Source organism: the organism of the source record quoted next, unplaced genomic scaffold (genome assembly GCF_019419815.1).
Source record: "Pyrus x bretschneideri cultivar Hongxiangsu unplaced genomic scaffold, Pyrus_bretschneideri_v1 Contig27, whole genome shotgun sequence".
NCBI classification, from domain to species: domain Eukaryota; kingdom Viridiplantae; phylum Streptophyta; class Magnoliopsida; order Rosales; family Rosaceae; genus Pyrus; species Pyrus x bretschneideri.
The window spans coordinates 821292-847142 of NW_025999579.1; the positions used below are offsets into that span (position 1 = coordinate 821292).

Genomic DNA, 25851 nt, shown 5'->3' on the forward strand with positions numbered 1-25851 from the left:
CTCTCTCTCATATTCATTTCTTCGATCTTAAGCTTTTGCAATATTTGTGTTTCTTGAATGCATCAATGGCAGTACCATTGTTATGTTAACATGGTATCAGAGCCCAGGACGATCTTTGGTGATTTCTTCCGCTGGTGTTTCTTGCAAGTTCTACAGATAGTTCAAAGGGATGATCTTTTGGTGATTTCTTATGTTGGTGTTTCTTGGGGATTTCTTCCGTGCAGATAGCTCGACTGGACGATCTCTGTAGGTGTTTCTTGTCAAGTGTTTTCTGGAATCAAGGTTTTTCTGCAATGGGTATGAAGTATGTACTATGCTGTCTGGGGTTTATGATTCAAGGTTCATGGCGATTTCAGGGTATGTTTGAAGTTACTGCACTCTATGTGTTTGTGTAAATGTCAGTTTTTGTGTGAATGATCAATACAAGGCCGAAGCCGTTATTGATAATATTGATATAATTGTGAAGTAGTTTTTTGATATCCACTTGTTAAAGGCCGATGCCAAAGCGTGATTGGAGTGATATAGTTGTGTTTCTTGATTAACACTTGTTAAAGGCTGATGCCAAAGTGTGATTGGAGTGAAATAGTTGTGTTTCTTGCTTAACACTTGTTGAAGGCCGATGCCAATGTGTGAAAAGTATTAGATTTGAGAGTGATTACAAGTTGTATTTGTTTGATTGTTGTTTGGTTGGTGTTAATTTGAAGAAGAAATAAGGAATCTTGGTGAGAAAATTTTTCGAAATTGGATAAAATGGCAGTAAATTCTGCAAAGATTGAAGGACTTTTGGGAATGATAACTGTGAAGCTTCAAGATGATAATTTTACAAATTGAAGCTATCAATTTCAGTCTGTGTTAAGAGGTTATGATCTTTTTGAGTTCTTTACTGGTGAGTTGTAATGTCCACCAAAGTATTCTGTGAGTACGAAAACTGGGGTTACAAAGGAAATAACAGCTAAATACAAAGAATGGGTGAAGAATTAGATTTGGCATTGTTGAGCTTGCTAATTACCACTCTCTCTGATGAGGTGATGCATCATATTGTGGGTTGTAAAACATCTCAGAAGGCTTGGGATTTTCTTTAAGAAAGATTTGCATCAGTTTCGATTGTTCGAGTGAATCAATTAAAGTCTGAGTTTCATACTATACAGAAAGGCACAAATTCGGTGGATAAGTTATTGTTAACGTTGAAAGGAATCAGAGATCAACTTGTGTCTGCTGGAGAAAAGATCACTGATAATGATTTCATAATTGCTGCAATATATGGGTTGCCACCAGATTTAGAAGTCATTAAAATAGTAATCTTGGCAAGGGATTCTTGTATTTCATTAAAAGATTTTAGAGCACAACTTCTTGGTGTAGAAAGATATTAAGTCAAGGATGACAAGTCCCACTAGTTCTATGTCTGCTTTATGTGTGCAAAGAGAGTCATCAAATACACAAGGAGGTCAGGGATATTTTCAGAATTATGAACAAAGAGAGGGTTCTAATTCTCAAGGGCTTCGAGGCTTCAATGATGGATCTGACTATATAGGCAATGGAGGAAAGAATTTTCATTCACAGCAAAAGAATACTTTCAACAGTAATAACAGAAGGTTTTATGGCAATAACAATAATTCCAGGTCTTTTTCAAACTTTGGAAATAGACAAGGAAACTCCAATGGATACACAGATAATGGGAAAAGTCCACAGCATGGCACAAATAGAGCAAATGGTTCATTTTCTGGTAATAATTCAGATTTTGGAAACAATTTCTCTGGAAGCAGTTTTAAGCAAGGAAGCAATTGGAATGGAAACACCAATTATAAGTCTACAGTGTCACTTGAATGTCAGATCTATTTAAGAAGGGGTCATACAACTCCAAATTGTTATCAAAGACATACTTTCAATGCTCTTTCATCAAATGGATTTCTGGTATGTCAAATATGTGGAAAGAAAGGACACAGAGCTCTGGACTGCTATCACAGGAACAACTATGCTTATCAAGGTGGAACTCCACCTCAATATCTTGTAGGAATGACTGCACAAGGTTGAAATATTGCAAGTTCAAGTTCAACTCCATCTGTTCATGAGTTTTCAGGTGCAGACACTTGGGTGGTTGACATAGGTGCCACCCACCACATGACTGCCAATTTAAATATATTAAGTCAAGTAACTCCTTATACTGGTGATGCGAAAATCATTGTTGGAAGTGGTGAAGGTTTGCCAATTCATAATATTGGCTTATCTGTCATTAACACATCTTCTAATTATCTTATTTTGCATAATGTATTACATGTGCTAAAGATAGCTATGAATCTGTTATCTATAAAGAAGTTGTGTAAAGACAATGGTTGATGGTTTATATGTGATGATTTGGTCTTTTTTATACAAGACAAGGCAACACATCTGATTTTGTACCAAGGAAAGAGTGATGATGGAGAACTGTTCCAAATTCCAATAAATGTGTTTCAGAGATCTTATGCTACATGATTGGGAAAATGTGCTGCATTTTTGGGAAGAAAGGTCAAAGCTGCTACATGGCACAAACGATTGGGACATCCATCTGAAGAAATATTGAAGTCTATGTTACAGAATAGTCAGTTACCAGTTAGTATAGATGAATGTTCTTCATTGTGTATAGCCCGTATTCAAGGAAAAATGAGCAAGTTACCATTTCATGTAAGATCAGAAAGATCCAAAGCTATATTTGATAAGATTCACACTGATGTTTGGGCTCCATCACCTCAAAAATCAGTTGAAGGCTATCAGTACTATATTAGCTTTATATATGACTATTCTAGGTTTGTATGGATCTTTCCTATGGTGAATAAATCTGATGCATTTTCAATCTTTGTCAAGTTTTGTGCTTTTGTGACTACTCAATTCAATCAAACTATTAAGTGTCTTCAATTTGATGGTGGAGGAAAGTATGGAAGTAAAGTGTTTAAGGAATTTCTGTAGAATAAGGGCATTGTTCATCAAGTATCATGTCCATATACCCCACAATAGAATGGTATTGCAGAAAGGAAACATAGACATTTCGTATAAACAACTTTGACAATGATGAATCAAACAGGTGTTCCGATGCCATTTTGATATCATGCATGTTCACATGCTGCATTTTTTTTTATAAACATAATGCATTGTAAAGTACTTGGAATGAAGTCTCCATATTAGATGTTGTTTAATCAAGATCCTGAAATCCACAGTTTAAAGATATTTGGCACTGCAGTATATCCACTACTCAGGCCTTTGAATGATAATAAGTTGCAATCAAGATCAGTTTAGTGTGTCTTTCTTGGGTTTACTCAAGGATACAAAGGGGTTATATGTTTTGAGATAAAGTCCAGAAAGTTTATATTGTCCAGACATGTTATTCATGATGAGGATATATATCCCTTTAAGAAGGAGAATAATACAGGTTCATGTAATACAAGAGAGATGCCTAAGTCAACTCAATCACATATTGTGATTCATTTACCTGAACTAGGTGAACAATATCCAAGGCAAGGACATGAATGTATAGATAGACAAGTGAGTCATGAAGAAACAAGGGTAGAGGATAATACTAAGTTAATAACAGATATCAATACTAATTCAAGTCACAGTGAGCCTAATGACAAAGTTTCAATTGCTATGGAATCTGTATCTCCAATTCAGCACCATTCTCCAAGTCATCATCACTCTGGTACAAATCAAATGTTGTCTGTCTATTCTTCATCATAAGTTGAGGTAATTCTTCCTGTACGCTTAGAATTAGAACCTAATGTCTGTCTTATCAATCTTTCTGAGTTTATTATAACTAGACTAAGAAGTTGAGCTATTAAAAGAAAGAATTATGCAGCCAGGATTGCAATCACTACAGCTAAATGAAAATGACTTATTTACTGGAGGGTACTCATTAATTTCTGAGATTAGTGATATGACAGAACCTAGTACATTTCGAAAAACGGCTAGTATGTCAAAATGGCAATTGGCAATGCAAAAGGAATATGATTCTCTCATAGCACAGGGAACATGGACACTGGTTCCACCACCACATGATCAATCAATAGTTGGCAGTGAATGGGTTTACAAAATTAAGAAGAATCCAGATGGAAGTGTGTCAAGGTACAAAGCCATACTAGTGGCTCAAGGATTTTTTCAGGAGCATGGGTTTGACTACTTGGATACTTTCAGTCCTGTAGTAAGACACAAAACAGTAAGGATCATTCTAGCAGTTGCTGCAGTAAATCAGTGGGAGTGAAGGCAATTGGATATTAAAAATGCCTTCTTGCATGGTGATTTACAAGAAGATGTGTATACGAAACAACCTCAAGGCTTTGTTGATCCTACTAAACCAAATCATGTATGTAAACTGATCAAGTCACTATATGGTTTAAGGCAAGCTCCTAGGGCATGGAATTCAAAGTTCACAAGCTACTTAGGTGCATTGAATTTCATTGCATCTCCTTCTTATACAAGCTTATTTGTTAACTATGATGGTGTTGATACAATTGTGTTACTGTTATCTGTGGATGACATCATCCTATCAAGATTAAATACATTCAAGGTCCAGCATATTATTACAAAATTGTCTGAAGTGTTTGAATTAAAGGATATAAGGAAGCTGGCCTATTTTTTAGGTTTACAGATTCAATATAAAGCAAATGGTGATATATTTGTTAATCAATCAAAGTATATTAATGATTTGATTCACAAGGCAGGAATGGATTCATGCAAGCCTGCAAATACACCTTGTAAGCCTCAAAGTCAATACTTGGTGCAAAAGGAATTCTAATGGCAGATCCATCTCTATACAGAAGCTTGGTTGGATCATTACAGTATTTAACTTTCACACGACCAGACATTGCCTTTGCAGATTCAGTTTGTCAATTCATGAATGCCCCAACAGAGGTACATTTTGGTGCAGTGAAATGAATTATCAGATATTTGAAAGGTACAATTCACATTGGAATTAATTATACTGCAAATACATTGTTTAGTCTTAGTGCATTCTCAGAATCAGACTGGGCTACAGACCTAAATACCAGAAGATTAGTAACTGGTTATGTTGTGTTCTTGGGGTACAATCCCATATCTTGGCACAAAGAAACAAAATTCAGTTTCCAGAAGCTTAACTAAAGCTGAATATAAGGCTCTTGCACACATTACAGCTGATATAGCATAGGTGAGAAATATTTTGAAGGATCTAAGAGTTCACTTGTCTACACTTCCAATCATTCAATGTGACAATATGACTGCAATAGCTTTGAGTGCAAATCCAATGTTTCATTCTCGAATCAAGTACCTAGACACAGACTACCATTTTGTTAGGGAGAAGGTACAAAAGAATGATTTGGAAGTAGTGTATGTTCCTACTGAAGATCAAATGCTGATGTATTAACAAAAGGGTCGCATAGTCCAGCATTCAATCGTCATTGCTACAATCTTCAACTTGGGAACCCCAGTTGAGATTGAGGGGGGATGTTGAAGATAATGCCACATCAGATGCCATCTCAGCAAGTCTGTTATGCCACCTTTAGTAACTGTCAGCTAGCTTAAGGCCTAAGATTCTATATAAGAAGATCGTAAGGCTACTGTATTCATTCATTCTGAACAAAATACAAAGATACCAGAGATTTCTTTATCTCTCTCTCTCTCTCTCTCTCTCTCTCTCTCTCTGTTCTCATATTCATTTCTTCGATCTTAAGTTTCTGCAATATTTGTGTTTCTGGCATTCATCAATGGAAGTACCATTGTTATGTTAGCATAACGTAGCAGTAGTATTATAAAAATTAAACTTGTAATGCGCTATTTTTATATATAAGTCTCACACTCATTTGAACTACTGTAAAAAACCTAACGATAGTGTTTTCTACAAAACCAATCTCAAACAAGCTCAATATCCCGTATTCCCTCATGACTTTGTCATTCTTAGAACTTTGTAATCACCCTTATTGGCTTTATGTCTAACTAAATCACTAATTAGCTAATCATATATACATTATTGGAGCTCATCAAAAGTTGGGAGCATGTTTCTACCAGTTTTAAACTCTGGTATATGCTATCCATGCAGTTACATTCTCTTAGGTATCATCTCATCAGTTAACCATAGGTAAACTTTACATTAAAACCTTCTGTTTAATTTTGAAAAAAAAAGAATTAAAAATAAACAAAACATAGATAAAGATAAAAAAAAAAGTTCAATAATCACCTGACTTGATAAACACCAATCATTCGCCTGAACTTGACGGCGGCTGCCACCTCATACCTTTGCATGCGCCCAACCATTTTCTTCAGGCGTTCTCCTCTCTCTCTTCTCCCCCTCCCACATCTACCATTGAAACTGCTGTGCATTGAAATGGGTGGGACTTAAAACGTGTTAAATGATCAAGACGCAAAAAACTTTGAGTGTTTTTTTTTTTTTTTTTCCTTGTGAAATTATGCGACAGATTTCAAAGAAGGCCAAAGGCCAGAAAAGCCATGAGGCTAAGCCACAGTGAAGAGACCGTCTTCTACAACAGATTATATATAAATATGGGTTTGTTTAATAATCTTTGGAGGCTAAGCACCGGAGAATTAAAACAATAATAAATCAAATATAATTAAAAGGATAGCCAACTTTGGCTCTGGTGTAGAACTGGGATTCGATGGGTGAAAATTCGTCAATGGGGCTGGTGTTTGTGGGTTTTAAAAGAAGGGTTAAGGAGGAGGAATGGACAACACGGAAGAATACATGAAAGGTAGTGGCGGTGCTGGTTAGGTGGGTGTTTGTCACCGTTGTTAGGCCTGGGCTGGGACGGATCCAAGGTTTTGTTATCAGGTGGTTCCAATATAACATTGGTTGGAAATTTTTTTAAGTGTGTCGAAAACACGATCTGGTACATCAAATATAATAATACAATTAATTAAAAATTTGAAAAAAAAAATTGTTTCAAACGATTGTATTATTATATTTGTGTACCGGCCACGTTCTGGCAGAGAAAAATCCCTGTGGGGTGGGAAATGGGGTTAGCCAATTAGGAATTAGAATTTGGTAGAGTGAACTGGGATTGCGTTAGATGTGGTGAAATTTGATTTGGTGTTTGACTTTACTCAAAATGCGTTTGGATTTTATGTATTTTTTAATGGTTTGAACTTCGAAATTGAGTTAAAATTTGTTGAATGCTCTCAAACGTGATGCGAAGATTCTCACACCTAGCTGTGCATTTTTTTTTTTTTTTTTAATGACTTGGCTCAAAATGTCAGTAAAAAAAAGGGTCTTTTTCTTTCTCATTTTGGGCAGAACCTACAATCCGCAACCATTACTGCTCCTCTTTCACCACAATCTAGATTTGGGTGGTTCTCACATGTAACTTATTCAAGCTTCCGGTGGTCTCAGGACTACCTGGTCCCTTAGTAGATCCGTCTCTGTGCTTGGGTGATAGGGTGGCAGTTGCTGTTTTTTTTTTCAGTGGTGGTGATGCTTTTTGGGTCGAGGAGGGAGGAAGGGGAGGATGGTGTTTTTCGAGATTGGGTTAGGGAAGTTGGTTTTCTTACTGTTTATTTTTATTTATGTATATTTATTTTTAAAATTAAAAACCATTTTCTATCAAAGTTAATGATGATTAAGTGGGAGGACAAGTGTACATGTAGCATACACCATAATTTGAAGTAGTCGAAAAATGCACCTTAAGAAGTTAGGTGAAAGCATCCCCATGCATCCGACGAAGCCTCTGCAAATTGAAAAAAAAAAAATTTGGAATTTTTCTAGGTTTGAGTTGGAGAGAAAGTAAATTAAAAGAAGAGAAATATGGGTTTGAATTGAAGAGAAAGCAAATGAAATAAAGAGAAAATATGGGTTTGATTTTGACTGGGAGCAAATCTGGAAGTGCGAGGAATAGAAAGCAGAAGAAAGAAGAAAAGTAGAGGACAGGGATGAGAGAGACTCAAATAAAAAAATGTGTATTAATAATAATAAATTAAATTAAAAATGACAAAAATGGTATTCGAACTCAAAAACTAATTTAGTCATGATTTACTTCGACACTTCACCAAGTGCTTTATTATCCTTATTCTACTTAGTCCATGACAAGTTAATTCAACTTAATCTCTAAAGTTAGTATAATCTAAGATCATTCGGTGTAACAAACGCACTCTTAGCCCCCTTCATCCAACTCAATTCTTCAAACGAAATTGGGGCGGGGAGACATTAACCAATGTCTGGGCTTTTATTGTTTGCATTGTTGTACTTATCATCCAACAAAAATGGTTCACATGATATTGTACTCTTAAATGATTGTATTAATTGTCACTCAGTACTACGGTCTAGTGGTATTCCTTTTCATTTGGAAGTGAGAGGTCTTAAGTTTGAATCTCGTGGATGACAAATTCGATACCAAATTAGGCTGCCCATTGTGTGGCTTAGCCGAACTTCCCCTCCCCTTAGTGTAAAAATGTTGGTGTACTAAAAAAAATGATTGTATTAATTGTACTCTTTTAATTTCTAAATAAATATCATTAAAAAAAATTCTCAATAAAGAATCTTACGAACCCCACATCAACACGTTATTCATTATTCACTATGACAGATTGCCAAACAAAAATCTACTTAGTGATACTAGTGGACCCCTTTTTTTTTTTTTTTTTTTGAAAGGGGGACAACTGGTGACAAGTCACAGTTATCCACATTTTTCAGGGGCCGAGAAGGCTTACAGAGGCATTTCAACCTCCTTCTGGGCACAAGTCTGACTTCCACACTAGCAACAGGTTTTGAACTCGAGACCTTCTGTTTTTAGTTTTAAAAAAGCCTCGTAATCTGCCTTTTACCACTGGACTACCAACTCGTGGTTATAATGGACCCTTAAATGATTAAAAATCACTAATCAAAAGTACACCTGAATCACATTTCCTTTGTTTATAAAGAAAATATATATAATGCTCTTTATTAAAAATCAATACATTATGGCTAAATTTTTTTTTTTTTTCTGTTTGTTTTGTCGTGGTGGTCTTTTTAAATATGATTATGAAAATATATGGTTGGGATTAATAAATTTGAACCCGGATTATACGTTATCACGTTTTTTTTTTTTTTTTTTTTGTGAACAAGCTATTGATACAAATAAGAATCAATTTAACGTTTTGGTATTTTAAATCGGAGAAGGCTGGAAAGACTAAATTTATAAACTGAATTTTATAAACTAAATGATGTGATTGTTGATGATTGAATTATTACTTAATTGTCAATTAACGTGTTTATTTCATATTGGTAATACATAATTTAGTTTAAAAATTCAATCTTCTTAGCATTACCCTTTTAAATCTAATCAAGGCGGTTTAATACTTATAGTTTTGTCATTGTTGCATCAAGGATAATCACGTTTTCATATTAAGACGATACTCTAATTCAAATTTGTTTGAATTAGATATTGAAGGTAGAGCACACTATTCTAACATACTTAAAAATGCTTTTGTCTTCCATTCAACGACAATAATTGAATTTTTTGTAACTTTTCCCCACGACCAAAAAGTCCTATTTGTCATTACATTTTTAAAAAGTAACAAAATCATACCATTATTCTTCAACCGCTCTAGAAAACTATCTAAATTAAGCCATTACAATCAAAACGATATGAACTAAGGGAAACTTCACTAAACCTAAAAGAATTAAAGGGTAAATTACATAAAATTACTTTAACTATGGATCGAACTACAATCTCATATCTCATGTTTTAAAAATAACAATGTCATATGTCACATCCTGGCCCAGGCCCCCACCACATCCCGGGCTCTACTCCACTGTAGCACTATATTGTCCGCTTTGGGCCCTGACCACACCCTCATGGTTTTGTTTCTGGGAACTCACGCAAGTAGAACTTCCCAGTGGGTCACCCATCCTGGGATTACTCTCGCGCAAACTCGCTTAACTTCAGAGTTTCGATAGAACCTGAGACCAATAAGTTCTCAAAAAGCCTTATGCTAGGTAGAGATGAGAATATACATATAAGGCTTATAGGATCCACTCCCCTGGGCGATGTTGGATGTGACACATACCTCATCTTACGAATTTGTTGCAATGTCATACCTCTGTCAGTTTGTCTGTTAATTTTTCTGTCAAATGCTAACGTGGCTTGAGACGGGACCCACTCCCTAACCAAGTGGATAAAAATATTAATAACTTAAAGATAAATTTTTTTAATTTTTTAATTTTTAAAATGTGGGACCCACCCCCTATAATTCTCCCCTTTTTCCTGATCCGTTCCAATGGGGTCCTCCTCGGCCATCTCCACTCCCTCCCATGGAGCTCGTCCCCCTCCTCTTCCTCCTCCACCAAATCCTTGCCGCTAATTAAACCCACCCCCTATAAACCTATCACCCTCATCCATCTTCCCCAATCTAAAACCTCAAAATCTTAAATCCCTTCCCGCTGGAACAAGATCCCGACTTTATCCCCTCATTGTTGTCATCCTCGTCGCCTCGCCGACGTCATCTTCTATCTCTACTTCGACCCCTACATCCCGGCCTTCTACCTCTTCTTTTTCCAAATCCCCAAATTCGACCTTGTTCCCAGGCCCGACAGACCCATTGCGAAAAAAAATAAAAAAATAAATAAAAAATAAAAACTGGAGGAGAGTGGTGAATTTTTTTTTTTTTTTTTCTCTCTGATGATTTGAATGTCTGGGAAACGGACAAAATGGGTTGTGAAATATGGAGGATGAAGGTGAAGAATGGAGGAAGAAATCTGGAGGATGTGTGAGAGAAAGAGAGAGGAAAGAGATTGGATGTGAGAGGGTGATATGAGAGAGGGGAAAAAGATCTGATGTGAGAGAGAGAGAGGAGAGAGATTGAATGTGAGAGAGAGATATAATAGAGAGGGGAAAGACATCTAATGTGAGAGACAGAGAGGAGAGAGATTGGATGTGGAAGAGATAGGAGATAGAGATGAGAGAGATTGGATGTGAGAGAGGGGAGAGGGAGAAGGGGTGGGTTCCACATGTTTTTAAATAAAAATATTAAAATAATTTATTAATATGTTATTAATATTTAATTAATAATTTTATCCACTTGGCTAAGGAGTGGGCCCCGCCTCAAGCCACGTCAGCATTTAATAGAAAAATTAACAAACAAACTGATGGAGGTATTACATTACAACAAATTCGTAAGATAAAGTATGAGATTGTCATTTTTAAAACATGAGGTATGAGATTGTAGTTTGACCCATAGTTGAGGTAGTTTTATATAATTTACCCAAGAATCAAATCATAGATTTTTTTTTTCGAATCTCTCTAATATAACAAAAGAAAAAAAATTAAGGATAGTGCTATGAATGCATTTATTTTTATTGCCACTTAGTATTACGATTTAGTGATATTCTTCTTCACTTGTAAGTGAGGTTTGGTTCGATTATTACCAAAAACGAATTTGAACCACATTATTACTAGCCTATCATGGGGCTAATATCGTTTGCAAAGAAAAAAATACACTTATTTTTACCTTCCACACCCCTTTGTTAAATTTTGGCTATTAGTCTTCTTCAATTCATTTGATCCTACAACTGGAAATTGAGAGAGCGTGACAACAGCATTTCCCAAAATACCCGATCTTTGAGACATATATGTCCCTATTCCATGCCTTTGGCTCTTTCAATGCATTAATAACTCTTATGCTCCTCTCTCGGTGGTCGAGAATATTACATATTACCAAAGTTCATTGAGGAAAACGCACATTGAATGAAATAAACAGTTGGGGTATTTTATTCATGTATGAGACGGACCAATCCCTATTTCAAATTCTTATCGAACAAAAATCATATTTTTTAAGTAGTATGTGAGAAGTAAAAATTAGCGTGGTGAACCTACTCAAAATTAAACCACAATTTAGCCTCAAGCCAAATTGTCCAGTTCCACATGGCGTCAAAAGATTGGAGGCGTGATGTAAAAAAGGCGTTCGAAACAGATTTTGCAGCCGGCCCATCGCAACTTCACGTGGTGTCACTGTTTCTTTGCTGGCCCGGTGAACACGAATGGCTGACTCATGCCCTTCATTGAGTGGCAATTCATACCTAAATAATCAAAACCAACGCATAAAATTACCACAATGCCCGTGCTCCATGCTTTTGCTGTAAAAATGCCTCGTCCAGGTCCGACTGAAACAAACTCACACTCCCGCTTTCTTCTTCTCATCTCTCTCTCTCTCTCTCTCTCTGTATACACACACACATTCACGCGCGCGCATATATATATATATATATATATATGTGGAATAGAGAGGCATAGCGAACAACCGCAGATTAGCTTTTTGAGATCACGCATTGCAGTTGAGGGATCTTAGTTCCTATCTTCTTCTTCTCCTCCTCATTTCACTCACTCTCGGATTCGAATTCTCAGCTCTCTCGATCGCCATTTCTGTCAACAATGGCTGCTTAGAGATGTTGGTTTTCTTACTTTTTATTTTTAGCTAATTCTAAGTTTCGTGATTTTCAAACTTTGATACATCAAGTTTTTATTTTTTATTCCAATTTCATATCTAAAGTGAGGATTGTAGCCTTTCCGTCAAAGCTTCCGTTAAAGCATGACGTAGTGCCTACATAGACAATGATAACTAGATGCCTAGTGAGAGAACATGTGCATGTGTAGCATACACCATAATTTAAAGCGGTAAAACAATGCACCCTCAGAAGTTAGGTGAAAGCATCCCATGCATTCCCTTTCCCAATGGCAATTTGAGCAAAATGATCCAAATCCAAAAGGCCAAACTACACATGCAATGGTAGTTTCCAAAAATAAGATAAAAAAACTACACATGCAATGTTCGTATCACCGTACGCAAGACGACAAATTGTCATTGTTTGATGAGTAATGTTATTCTTACCATAATTTTGTATCATAATTTTTTACCATCTTAGATGGCAGATGAGTTGAACAAGCTATATCATTTAATTTCAATCTTTTTATTAATTATAACACTTAAATAATCTTAGGTGGATGAAGGAGACTCCTCGTATACCACGATCATCATTTAAAAAGATTGAAATTAAATGATGTAGCTTGTCCAACTCATCTGCCACTTAAAATGATAAAAAAATGTGATATAAAATTATGGTAAGAATATCATATTACTCTTGTTTGATGTGCTTTTGTACGAGAAAACAAGATAAACGTGAGATAATACTTGGTACTCGCCAGTGAATAACCAACATGTTGACTTGCTTATGTGGCCCGCTAAATTAAGGACACTTGATATACTTAGAATTCTTCTAAACACACAACCAAACACCTCCCTGCAACTTTTTCACCCTTTTCCCTTCATCTTCCTTCGCCTACACCGATCACCACCATGGCAGCCATTTGTCATAATTACAAATAAAAAATGAATTCTTTCAAGATGAACAAAGTAAGATCCATATGGAGATGGGAGTCGCCATCTTCGTTGTCCTTTGCACCTTCGACAGCGGTCCTCACCCACCACCACCACCACCAGCCACCGTCCTTGATCCGCTTTCAAACCGATGATTAATTGTATCTTGTGAAATCGTTAAGTAATCAAATTCATGGCACCTGTAAAAATTGTTTTTGGTCGGTGCATAGGTTCGGTCGAATTTGCAGAGGAAGGGCGATAATTTGGCCGGATTTGCGAGGAATGACGATGACGGAGGAGAGAGGCTGGTGGCTTAGGGAAGGGAGAAAGAAAATAGGTGTTTGGTTGTCAGGATAGAAAGGAGAAATTTTTCATTGTGATTGGAACACGGAAAGTACATCACATGTTTTTATATAAGTAATGAAAAAATTTATTTTTTAAGTTATTAACTTTTTAACATACGTCTCTCACCATTTGTATAGTGACGCGTGATGTACCATGTGTACTTAACACACTGAAAAATTTCTCGTTAGAAAGATTTAGGTGTGAATTTTGAAGATAGATGTTGGACAATAATTGGGCGGTCTAATAAGTCAGTAAAAATTTGGTACTGACAAGCCAATCTCCAAGTATTGTCCTTTGATTGGCGGTACCGCATGCAACGTCAAGTCAGTTATGACCCTTCCAAGTTCCCACTATGCAGCTTACGTAATTGGCTGAGGCCATATATGTCTTTATGGCTACCTATCAATTATTGGCGAAGCACGTGACAGCAGATCCCTACTAAAAGATGTGTGATACCCATACATCATTTTTTTACTTCTCACACATCTTTTTAATTTTCAACCGTCAGATCAGATGAATCGAAGAAGATCAACGGATAAAAATTAACAAAAAATGTGTTAGAAATAAAAAGAAATGTGTGGATAACACATCCCCTACCAAAATAGAGGACACATGCGTCTGTACATCACATACCACGTATTTCGACTGCATACCATATAGTATATGGTGATCAGAATCAAATATCTACGTAAGTTACTGAATTACTTTAAATTATTTATTTATATTTACACCAAATTTAGTAGTATTGTTCGTCATAGTGTTGGTTGAGGCTTCTTTCTGCATTTAAATTTCCATCCCGCAAAAGCATTTGCATTTTAGTATTGTTCGTCAAGTGTAACAAAACGTCTACAATAAAATTCGGTGGTTCTTCAAATTACGAGAAGGGGCTACTAGGAACAAGACTAAACGGGGCATATTTGCATCTTTGTTTATTGAACAAGTTGCAATTACAACGATTATCCTCTCAGGATGTTTACAATCATGTAATCATATATAGTTCATGTACATTTGAACATTACTAAAAAAATTGTGAACCAAATACAGTTATGATGATACTGTCGTTATATTTTAGTCGTTGCAGCCATATTAGATTCACAAAAGATATGAGTAATCGATAGCAAAGCATCTGGTAGGTTGTTTGATGTTTCTGGGTTCAGATCTCTTCTTCGAAAACATATTTACAATATGATGGGATATGGGATTATGAGCCCTAAAAAAGTTATAAAGACCTTGGATCTATCATTTTCATTTATTTATAGTATTTTTAGAGAAATGCAAAGGGAATCCTCTTAAACTAGAATTTTTTGTGAACTATATGTCATCTCATGTTTTAGCATAATACTTTACAATGTTAAAATGAGAATTGTCATTAAACTATAAGGTGACAGAAATTCCATAAAAAATCCCTTTAGCATATCTCATATTTTTATGCAGACTCTTCCTTCACTTGTTTTTCAAAATAGTAAATTACTCAAATCATGTTAGTTTCTATATGATGATGTATTATGGAGCTAACATTTGTTTTCATTCGTAAAATTTGTGCAAATTTGGACTGTTACTTCAAATTTAGTAAAATGCTCCAATCAAAAGGATTGTATTCTATAATATATGCTTGCATTTCATAGTGGATATAAAAAAAATTAGAATTATTGTACGATTTTTGCACACCCTCAATGTGCAGAGCCTTTTTAGTTTGCCCTGAACACTGGACAGTACGTCACATATTGTTATACAATTTGAAGGACACTTGTAAGAAAAAACTTTATTCTAATTGTATAATAATATGTAATGTAGCACCCTGTATTTCGGATCAATTGAAAAATTCTCCTCAATGTGAAGAGCTATAAGATAATTAAATTAGAAGTACCAATTGTTGGCTATTATACTTTATACATGCACACGCACATGCACACATGAGATTTTTTTCACTAAAAATGAAAATGTGACAAAATTGGACTCTTTCAATTCATAATGCATTAAGGCAATCTTACCACCCCACATCCACGTGTTATCGACTAGGACAGATAAATAATTGCCAAATAAGAATCTACTTATTGATACTAGTGGACCCTTAAAGAAAATATAATGCTTTTTATTAAAAATCAATACATTATGGCTAAATAAATTTTTTTATTTTTTGTTGTTTTGTTTTTGTGGTGATGATATTTTTAAATGATGATTATGAAAATGAATGATTTCGATTAATAAATTTAAATTCTAATATCACGTAATTTGATGAACAAAGCAACGAACTAGAATGTTAATACAAATTATTGTTCGAGCAAAAGCACAATTTGTTTAATATAATTTTGAGAAAGGGGAGGGATTTGAATTTGGTTTTGACGAGAAAACACACTATTCTAACATACTTAACAAAATATCCAATTTATAGTTACATATTTAAAAAGTTAACAAAATTAAACCATTACAACCAAAACGATATGAACTAAAGTGAAAATTCACTAAGCTTAAAAGAATTAAATCATAATTTTTCTTTTGAGTCTCTCCAATATAACAAAAGGAAAAATTAAGAATAATGTTATTCACACACCTATTTTTATCTCTTTTTTTATCTTTCACACATCTTTAGGAGTTAAATCTTAATATAATTCGAAAAAACAAGAGTATCAAATCCAAGAAAATATAAATATGTATTCTTGGAATAAAAAAAGGGATTTGCAAATAAAAGAGCTAATGCGATAACCAGTTTATAAATTGTTATAACTTCCATAAAAGGTAAGATTTTTGAATTAGATTGCGTGACTTTGATATCCAATGGGGTTTTTGATAGCAGTCAACAGGGTTGGTTTACTTTTGGACATGCTTCATTTGTTTCGCTCTTTTTTCATTGATCTTCTTCAATTCATTCAATTTATATGCCGAAAATTGAAGAGGTGTGTGAGAAGTGAAAATGACTGTGTGAAGGTAGTCAGAATTAAACCACAATTTAGCATTAAGACAAGTCCTCAAAACCCACGTGGCGTCAAAAGATTGGAGGTGTGAAGTAAAAAACAGATATTGCCACCGGTTGGTCGCAACTCCCCGTGCGTTCGAGTGTCACTGATTCATTGTGAGCCCGTTGAAAACGAGAGATTTGTGATCGGCACATAAAGTGGTACATCACGTGTTACTATATAAATGTTGGGATTTGTGTGTTAAAAAATAACTTAAAAAATAAAATTTCCCACCATTTATATAAAAACACGCGGTGTACCATCCATGTTCCTGCTACAAAGAAAAATTTCTCGCTGAAAATGAACGGCTGACTGGTGAGTCATGCCCTTCATCGAGTGGCAAATTCATAACCAAAACTATCAAAACAAATACAGTAAGTTAACAAAATGCCCATGCTCCATGTTTTTTGCTATAAATTGCATCGTCCAGCTCCGGCTGAAACAAACTCTCACGCTCCCGATTCCTTCTTCCCATTTCTCTCTCTCCCTCTAGATATACGCCTATATATATGCGGCAGAGAGGCAGAGCGAACAACCGAAGATCCAGGAGCTTTTCGAGATCACGCATTGCAGTTGAGGGATCTTAGTCCCCATCTTCTTCTTCTTCTCCTCCTCATTTCACTCACTCTCGTTCGAGTTCGGATTCCAATTCTCAGCTCTCTCGATCACCGTCAACAATGGCTGCTTCTGCTAATGGTATGAGTCTGTGACGGTCGCATTTTCGTTGTTTTTGATTAATTGTAAGGTTAGTTATGTATGTGTTCGATTCGGACCTCTGAGTTTCGAATTGTTATTGCAGGTGAAGAACGGGAGGTGCAGAAGAACTACTGGGTGGAGCACTCCGCCGATTTGACGGTTGAGGCCATGATGCTCGACTCCAAGGCCTCTGATCTCGACAAGGAAGAACGACCTGAGGTTTATCTATATCTATCTATACCAATATGTATATGTATATGTATATCTATGTCTATACCTATATCTATATCTATATCGATATATCTACGTATAGTTATAAAAAAAAAAAGGAATGTATATAAAAAACGACAATGCTGATGAATTGGTGAAGTAATGACATTTACAAAAAAATTTGGACTTTAGAACTATTGATTGAAAAATTCGAAACTTAAGGTAATATCGGAGTTGATTTTCGGACCGAAAGACTGATTTGAGAAAGAACTCTATGATGAATCTAACAGAGCCCTGATTATTCGAGACATGAAACTTTACGAAATCTGAATGAATCAGATCCCATTGTTACAATGCAGAAGCTAAATGAGAAGAAAATTGTAGTTATGGACTTAAGATCTTTAATTCATTTGACCACCACACTTTTCTTTTTAAACAAGAAGCTCCAAAGTAAAAGAAGAAACGAACTTTCGAGAATTTGGGTGACCAAGTATTGACATTCGGAACAAATTTATGTTTGATGTTTCATTTTTCATGTTTTATAAGCAGCATTGATTTTTTTATGGGATATATGCACTCTCAGTTTTTCACTTTTTTTTTATTTTTTATGTGAAGCTGAGAAAGGAACTTCCTTTGTCAACAGTTTGTGTTTTTTATTTATTTATTTTTTTTTTGGTGTGTGTTGAGATGATGTTTTCACGTAGTCACTATCGCATTTTCGAGGCTTGACTTAACTGGATCTTATCAGGTGCTTTCTATGCTCCCTCCCTATGAGGGTCAATCGGTTGTAGAACTCGGAGCTGGGATCGGTCGTTTCACTGGAGAATTAGCTGAAAAGGCCGGTCAGCTTGTCGCATTGGACTTCATTGACAGTGTGATAAAGAAGGTGATGCTGTGATCAATGTTTCGGTTCTCATCTCACACTGAAAGTGAGACTTCTGTCTGTTTTTTGATTAACTTTGAATCTTTGATATGCTACTTTCCAGAATGAAAGCATTAATGGACACCATAAGAACGTCAAGTTCATGTGCGCTGATGTGGCATCGCCTGATCTGAAGATTTCTGAAGGATCAGTGGATTTGATATTCTCAAATTGGCTTCTTATGTATCTGTCAGATAAGGAGGTAATTTGCACTGGTTCTATTCAATGTGTCTTAAGGATTATGACAGAGGTTACTTCTTTGTCATTTTGTTCTGAAATCTAATCGAAAATTTTCGGCACTGCAGGTAGAGAAATTGGTGGAAAGGATGATGGGATGGTTGAAGGTCGGTGGATACATCTTTTTCCGAGAGTCTTGTTTCCACCAATCTGGAGACTCTAAACGAAAATCTAACCCAACCCATTACAGGGAACCCAGATTTTATACCAAGGTTTGCCTTCTTACTACTTTTTTTTAAGATGTGTTATGGAAATGCTCAATTTTGTTTACTAAATGATGAAGAGATTATATATCATCGGTCTCAGTTCATTGTAGTTTCTCGAAATTATTCAATTTTAGTAATATGCGTTCACGTTAAGATGTATGTTCTAATTCCGGCTCTTTCCTATAAACTAAATGTGATATAAAGTCAAAGTCATGAACATACACCTAGTGAAGTTTCCCATGACTAATGGCATTGTATCAAAAGTATATAGTTCTGTCATTTTTGTGCTTGTATGCAAAGTAATAATTTAGCAGACAATTATATATGAGTTACTTTGTACTGCAGGTTTTCAAAGAATGCCGCATGCCTGATGATTCCGGGAATTTCTTTGAACTCTCTCTTGTTAGTTGCAAATGTATTGGCGCTTATGTTCGGAACAAAAAGAATCAAAATCAGGTATAAAACTAGTAGAAGTTTATTCAGCAGTTTTCCTTTCTTATAGTTCAACTGGCTTGCTGACAACATTATTGGTTACTACAGATCTGCTGGTTATGGCAGAAAGTCCCTTCAGAAAATGATAGAGGGTTCCAGCAGTTCTTGGATAATGTTCAGTACAAAAATAATGGCATACTACGATATGAGCGTGTCTTTGGGCGAGGTTTCGTGAGCACAGGAGGGATCGGTAATAGCTGTTGGCTGATTATTTATCATTGGTTCTCTGATTGATTGTCCTAACATGCCTGATATGAGCGAACCCTTCTCTTTTGAGCAGAAACTACGAAAGAATTTGTGGCAAAGTTGGATCTGAAGCCTGGCCAGAAAGTTCTTGATGTAGGCTGTGGCATCGGGGGAGGTGACTTCTATATGGCCTCAAACTTTGATGTTGAGGTTATTGGCATTGACCTCTCTGTGAATATGATTTCTTTTGCTCTCGAACAATCCATTGGACTCAAATGCACTGTCGAGTTTGAAGTTGCTGATTGCACAAAAAAGACTTATCCTGACAATACCTTTGATGTGATATACAGCCGCGACACCATTTTACACATTCAAGTAAGTGCGCCCTTGTCATTTATCTGTGGGAGTCATGCTCCTTCAGCAACTTCATATTAATTTGTCAAGTTTCGCGAAACTTCCATTGATGACCTGATGACACTTTCAAAAATTTACAGGACAAGCCTGCATTATTCCGATCCTTCTACAAGTGGTTGAAGCCAGGCGGTAAAGTTCTCATCAGTGATTACTGTAGGTGTGCTGGAACTCCATCGGAAAACTTTGCTGAGTATATTAAGCAAAGGGGATACGATCTCCATGATGTAAAAGCTTATGGTCAGGTATGCTTTGAAATTTGGCGTCTGATTTCTTTTACCAGCACGTCTTTCAAAATCATTCATCCATAATTCCTTGATATAAAATAATACTTGTACATTCATACCGTCCTCAGATGCTCGAGGATGCTGGTTTTTATGAAGTCATTGCTGAGGATCGTACTGATCAGTTCAAAGCAGTTCTGGAGCGGGAACTGGATGCCATTGAGAAGGATAAGGATTCATTCGTCCAGGACTTTTCTCAGGTAATTCTCTTCCTCATTTCCATGTTTTCCGAATTAACATATCAAATATTTATCCTTTCATTCTTCTGATTCTTTGTGATTGAAAATACGAACAGGGGGATTATGATGACATCGTTGGTGGATGGAAGGCAAAACTGATCAGGGTTGATTCCGGCGAGCAGAAGTGGGGCCTGTTCATTGCCAAGAAGAATTGATCCTTCTGATAATCTTTATGTCCCGTGTTTTATTATTAGACTTATGTATTTTAAACCACGTTGCCCGTGATTTAAATATTTCTCTTTGCTAGTCTGTAGAACGATCCTATTTCAACTCAATAAAATTGTAGTGTGATGTCTTTGGACTTTAGCCGCTATGCAACGGAATTGGAGTTGTATTTTCTTCAGTTGTTATGATAAGAATCGTTGATAAGTTTTTCTCTTTTCAAACTTGTACTTACATACATATGGAGAAAGAATTAGGAGACATCACTTGAAGTAATCTGTGACATTTGTTTCAGATCTGACAACAACCGGTGAAGTCGAGACCATTTTGTAATTTATGCTCGACTGGAACTCGTTGGAGATCACCTTTCTCTTTACCATCTTCTGTAAATTCTTTCGGGGGTGAGGACCTAAAAGTCTGCACCAGTAAGTCACGACATGAGTACTAATATGAAACAATAGTATTGTGAAGCAAGGAACCCTACCTCAATCCATAAGCATATATAATCCGGTTGAAAATGCACCGGTATAAATTGCAGGTGTCCATGGAAATGCAACAATCCAGTCCCGTAGCTCTGTCCATGTCCATGGTGATTGGTTGGAATAGCCGGTACTATCCAACAACCCTCCGATGAAAACCCAAATTTTGGATAAGAGAGCAACGACACAGACATTATTTCCAAGCATTGCAAAGAAGTTTTCTTTCTTTGTGCGTCTAGAAATATGTTCAGTTCGAAGCATATGAATTTCGAAAAATATTGCACTCAAGAAGTTCAAAAGATCTCCAACCTGAGAAAAGGGTAGTACTATGAATAGTCTGTAAAACGTTTCATTACATGAACTCAGCTTTTCTTTGAAACATTAGCATCAAGAACTTAACGGTGTCACGCTTACATTCGGAGGTGATCCACTGCGAGCATAGCAACCCGGAGAGCAGACATGAGGACTCCGAACCAAGTACGAGTAGGTATGGTTGCTCCAACCATGCCATCAAGCAAACTATTATTCATGCCATCAAGCAAATTATTATCCAAATTAAGCCTTCATATTTGTGAAACCAAATTATTATTGTTCTTTTGCTATAATTCATTTTCCATGTGAACATTTCTCAAGTCAAGATGGGAAAACATAAAGAAGGTGTCGGTCAAGTCAGTTGGCTATGTTAGTGTATCTGTCTTTTTTATCCGGATACAATTTTCCTCTTTTAATAAAATAACAAAGATACATTTCAAGAGCCATGCTAAAGAATACCAACTAGCTTCTTGTCTAGTAGTATTTCTCTTTCCCAAGTCGTTCTCGAAAAGATTTAAGGCTAAAAAACAAATGCTTGGTACATCTAATCATAATACATAAATGCATGATATATTTTCAAGGTGATTCATATGTGGTAATTTCATCCTATAAGCAAATATAGGTTATTACAAGCAAAGGCTTAACATATGAAGGAAAACTAAAGTTACTAAAATTCCCATACAAACACAATATCGCAGTAGTCAAAGATAATAGTTTGCGAAATGAACACATTCCAAATCACTTTAATTATTGCTTGGATCACAGGAAACAGCAAACTCATCAAATCGAACACCTTCAGTGTTCTTCTCCACCTCCCATTCCTTCTTCCTCTTCGACGTAGTCGCCATCTTCATCAATCGTGGCATCTTGGTACTGTTGGTATTCCGCAACAAGATCGTTCATGTTGCTCTCCGCTTCTGTAAACTCCATCTCATCCATTCCTTCTCCGGTATACCAGTGCAAGAAGGCCTTCCTTCTAAACATCGCCGTGAACTGCTCGCTTACTCTTCGGAACATCTCTTGTATAGAAGTCGAATTCCCAATGAATGTCGAAGACATGATAAGACCTTGCGGCGGAATGTCACAAACGCTGGATTTCACATTGTTCGGAATCCATTCAACGAAGTAGGAGGAGTTCTTGTTCTGCACATTCATCATCTGTTCGTCTACTTCTTTTGTGCTCATTTTACCTCGAAACATCGCGGATGCTGTGAGGTAACGTCCGTGGCGCGGATCAGCTGCGCACATCATGTTTTTGGCATCCCACATTTGTTGTGTCAGTTCGGGGACAGACAATGCACAGTACTGCTGCGATCCTCGAGATGTCAGAGGCGCAAATCCCACCATGAAGAAGTGTAGTCGTGGGAATGGGATTAAGTTCACGGCTAGCTTTCGCAGATCTGAGTTCAATTGTCCAGGGAAGCGTAGACAACAAGTAACTCCGCTCATAGTTCCCGAAATCAGATGATTCAGATCCCCAACTGGAACACACACAAAAAGTACATTTCAGTGTTTAGGAACTAGTATTCCGTTTGAGGTCTAAACATATTTTTCGGCATCAGGATTAAGTCGATCAACATTTTACGCTTCAGAATTAATGAGGACAAAATGCAATGCTGAGTTTCATATGTGGATTCAACTTACAGCTTGGGGTGGTGAGCTTGAGAGTCCTAAAGCAGATATCATAGAGGGCTTCATTGTCGAGGACCATACACTCATCGCCATTCTCGACCAGTTGGTGAACGGAAAGTGTGGCATTGTAAGGCTCTACAACGGTGTCTGAAACCTTCGGAGATGGAAAGACAGAGAAGGTGAGCATCATTCGATCTGGGAATTCTTCTCTGATCTTTGAAATGAGCAGAGTTCCCATTCCAGAACCGGTTCCGCCTCCAAGTGAGTGACATACTTGAAATCCTGCATCAAGTAAAGACCTAAAATATGAGTGACATCTAAATAACTCATCTGGATATTAAAGCATCTGAAAAACTAAGGTCGAAAATTATATAGAAAGATTGAATTTGAATTTTGTACCATGTTATGTGCGGTAAAAAGTTTAAAATCTAACCGTGCAAAAAAATGAGATGTTCTTTCATCTAAAGATTACAAAAATTTGTAGACGTGATGTGCCTCCTTTATCCAACCAAATTCGAACCTATGCGCCCAAGTTCAAATTTCTCCCCCAACAAGAATATCGCTCGTGTCGGACTTTACGTTAAATAAAAAAAAAGTTCTCGAATTAAACGACGTGCAGTCGAGATTGTACAAAATACATTATTAATAATCTTGACGATGATTGTATCTACTCATTGTCAATACATGTTGACAGTTCTTTAATAACAAACGTCCTTTTGAATTAGAACACAATTTGCAGAGTTATACATAATTAGATCACAACCAGATCATTAATTTTTAAAAATTAATCATGCGTGAACCATGCAAATTAATCAGCACAAAACAAATAAAATTAGATAAATCAAATCATACAAAATTTTTTGTGTGACCAATGAATGAAAATAGATAAGTAAACTATATATATATAGATATATAAACGTTACCTTGCAAGCAGTCACAGCTCTCAGCCTCTTTCCTAACAACATCGAGCACCGAATCAATAAGCTCAGCGCCTTCCGTGTAATGACCTTTAGCCCAATTGTTTCCGGCCCCGGACTGTCCAAAAACAAAGTTATCTGGCCGGAAAATCTGGCCGTAAGGCCCAGCGCGAATGCTGTCCATGGTGCCTGGCTCAAGGTCCATGAGCACCGCGCGAGGCACGTAACGGCCGCCGCTGGCCTCGTTGTAATAAACATTGACCCTCTCCAACTGAATGTCGGTGTTACCGGTGTACTGCCCGGTGGGGTCTATGCCGTGCTCGTCGCACACAACCTCCCAGAACTTTGATCCTATTTGGTTCCCACATTGCCCTCCCTGGATGTGCAGAATCTCTCTCATTTTTCGCCGATGTGTAGGGGGTAAAACGGGGAAGATGCGTAAGATAAATACGTATAAAACTGCCCGCGACTCTGTTTCCTTGAAAGAAAGGGTTATTTTTGGAGGGAAGGGTAGGGGTAGTTACTTATAAGGAGGGAGGGAGGATGATCTAACGGTGGGGATATGGGTGATAACTGATATGGAAGTTGGGAGTTTGATCTGGACGGTTGAGGAGTGTCCGTCCGGCGACAGGTAGTGGGGGTAGTTAGTTAGTTATGGGACGTCAAAGGTGTTGCCATCTGTGGCTGTTTCAATAAGTATCGCCGGCTTAACAGGGCCATGTTTTTATTTATATATTATCTCCTAATTTTTTTTATTAAGTATTTTACAATGCACTCACAATATCAGAAAGATTACGACACCACAATAAGTCTACTAAGTGGCGGACCCAAGACTTGGTGGGTTTGTTGTCGTCAGTTAAATCATGTTTCGTACATATTAATAGATATTAACATATGTCGAAACAATCTGATGAATGATATCTAAAGAATTTGTCAAGTGTTGTCGACACAACTTATTCAGATATGCTTAGCAGGTATGACATCAAAAGTAAATACAAAAGTGACACATACAAAATATTAGGAGGGTCCTCAGAAGACCTTCTCAAGTATATTTCCGGACTCCGGGTGGTTCTGGGGCCACCTTGGTCCCATTTTGCATCCCGCTTTTGAATCTAGTTATAGGTACGTATTGAACTCTTCATAAATACATATTATTTCTTGAGGTACGTATTGAACTCATCATAATACATATTATTTCTCAAAGTGTCATTATTCATGTTAATCGAATTTAAAATCTCCTCTAACTAGTGAAACTATATACTACTAATCAAATTGGTCTTACTTTTAGAAGGCAAAAATATGCTCTTCTTTGTAGATAATCACATCGTCACTTACTAGGAGGAGGCTGAAGTCCCACAATGGCGTTTCTGTTGTTTCATTTTCCTTATGCGTAGACATTTTTTGTTGACTTTGACTTAACCAGCACTTGGGTTCTTCAGATGACCAAATGGGCCTCTTGGAAAGCAACCCAATTATTGCCCAAAGTACTTATTGGGTCAGGCTCTTTGTCCTTCATCCCTTTCTTTATCATCTCTTTTTTTTTTTTTTTTTTTTTTGAACAAAGGATGGTATCCACACTAAGAGGGATGAAATAAGCCTCACAATAGGCTAGCTATAATAATGTGGTTCAAATTTTTCTTTGACGAGAGTCAAACCTGAGATCTCTCACTTACTAGTGAAAATAAATATCATTGGACAGTAGTATTAAATAACAAAAAGTTAAAACTAATGTATATCACTCGGATGTATATATGTTAAAGTATCAATAATAACTCTCTTTCATTATGACAAATATATTTAATGTATTTTACCAACAAAAAAAAAATTATTGCTCTTTGTAACTTGCCCCAGTAACCGGTTTGGGACCACTG

The 25851-nt window shown here is 36.5% G+C and overlaps 2 protein-coding genes across 2 annotated transcripts; one reads left to right on the forward strand and one right to left on the reverse strand.

Moving 5' to 3' along the window:
• The first annotated feature begins 17078 nt into the window (after positions 1 to 17078).
• Positions 17079 to 20791, forward strand: LOC103950575 (phosphoethanolamine N-methyltransferase 1). Its single transcript, XM_009361804.3, has 11 exons — positions 17079 to 17291; positions 17395 to 17510; positions 18250 to 18387; positions 18488 to 18625; positions 18729 to 18872; positions 19212 to 19322; positions 19407 to 19548; positions 19639 to 19919; positions 20039 to 20200; positions 20311 to 20439; positions 20535 to 20791. The coding sequence occupies exons 1-11, from the start codon at positions 17273 to 17275 to the stop codon at positions 20631 to 20633; spliced, it is 1479 nt and encodes a 492-aa protein (XP_009360079.2). The 5' UTR covers positions 17079 to 17272; the 3' UTR covers positions 20634 to 20791.
• A 1165-nt stretch (positions 20792 to 21956) lies between these two features.
• On the reverse strand, positions 21957 to 24793 carry LOC103950576 (tubulin beta chain-like). The gene is made up of 3 exons (XM_009361805.3): positions 23987 to 24793; positions 23076 to 23345; positions 21957 to 22912 (listed from the first exon to the last, which is right to left on the reverse strand). Exons 1-3 carry the CDS (start codon positions 24378 to 24380, stop codon positions 22227 to 22229), a joined length of 1350 nt encoding a protein of 449 aa, XP_009360080.1. The 5' UTR covers positions 24381 to 24793; the 3' UTR covers positions 21957 to 22226.
• Positions 24794 to 25851: the final 1058 nt, after the last annotated feature.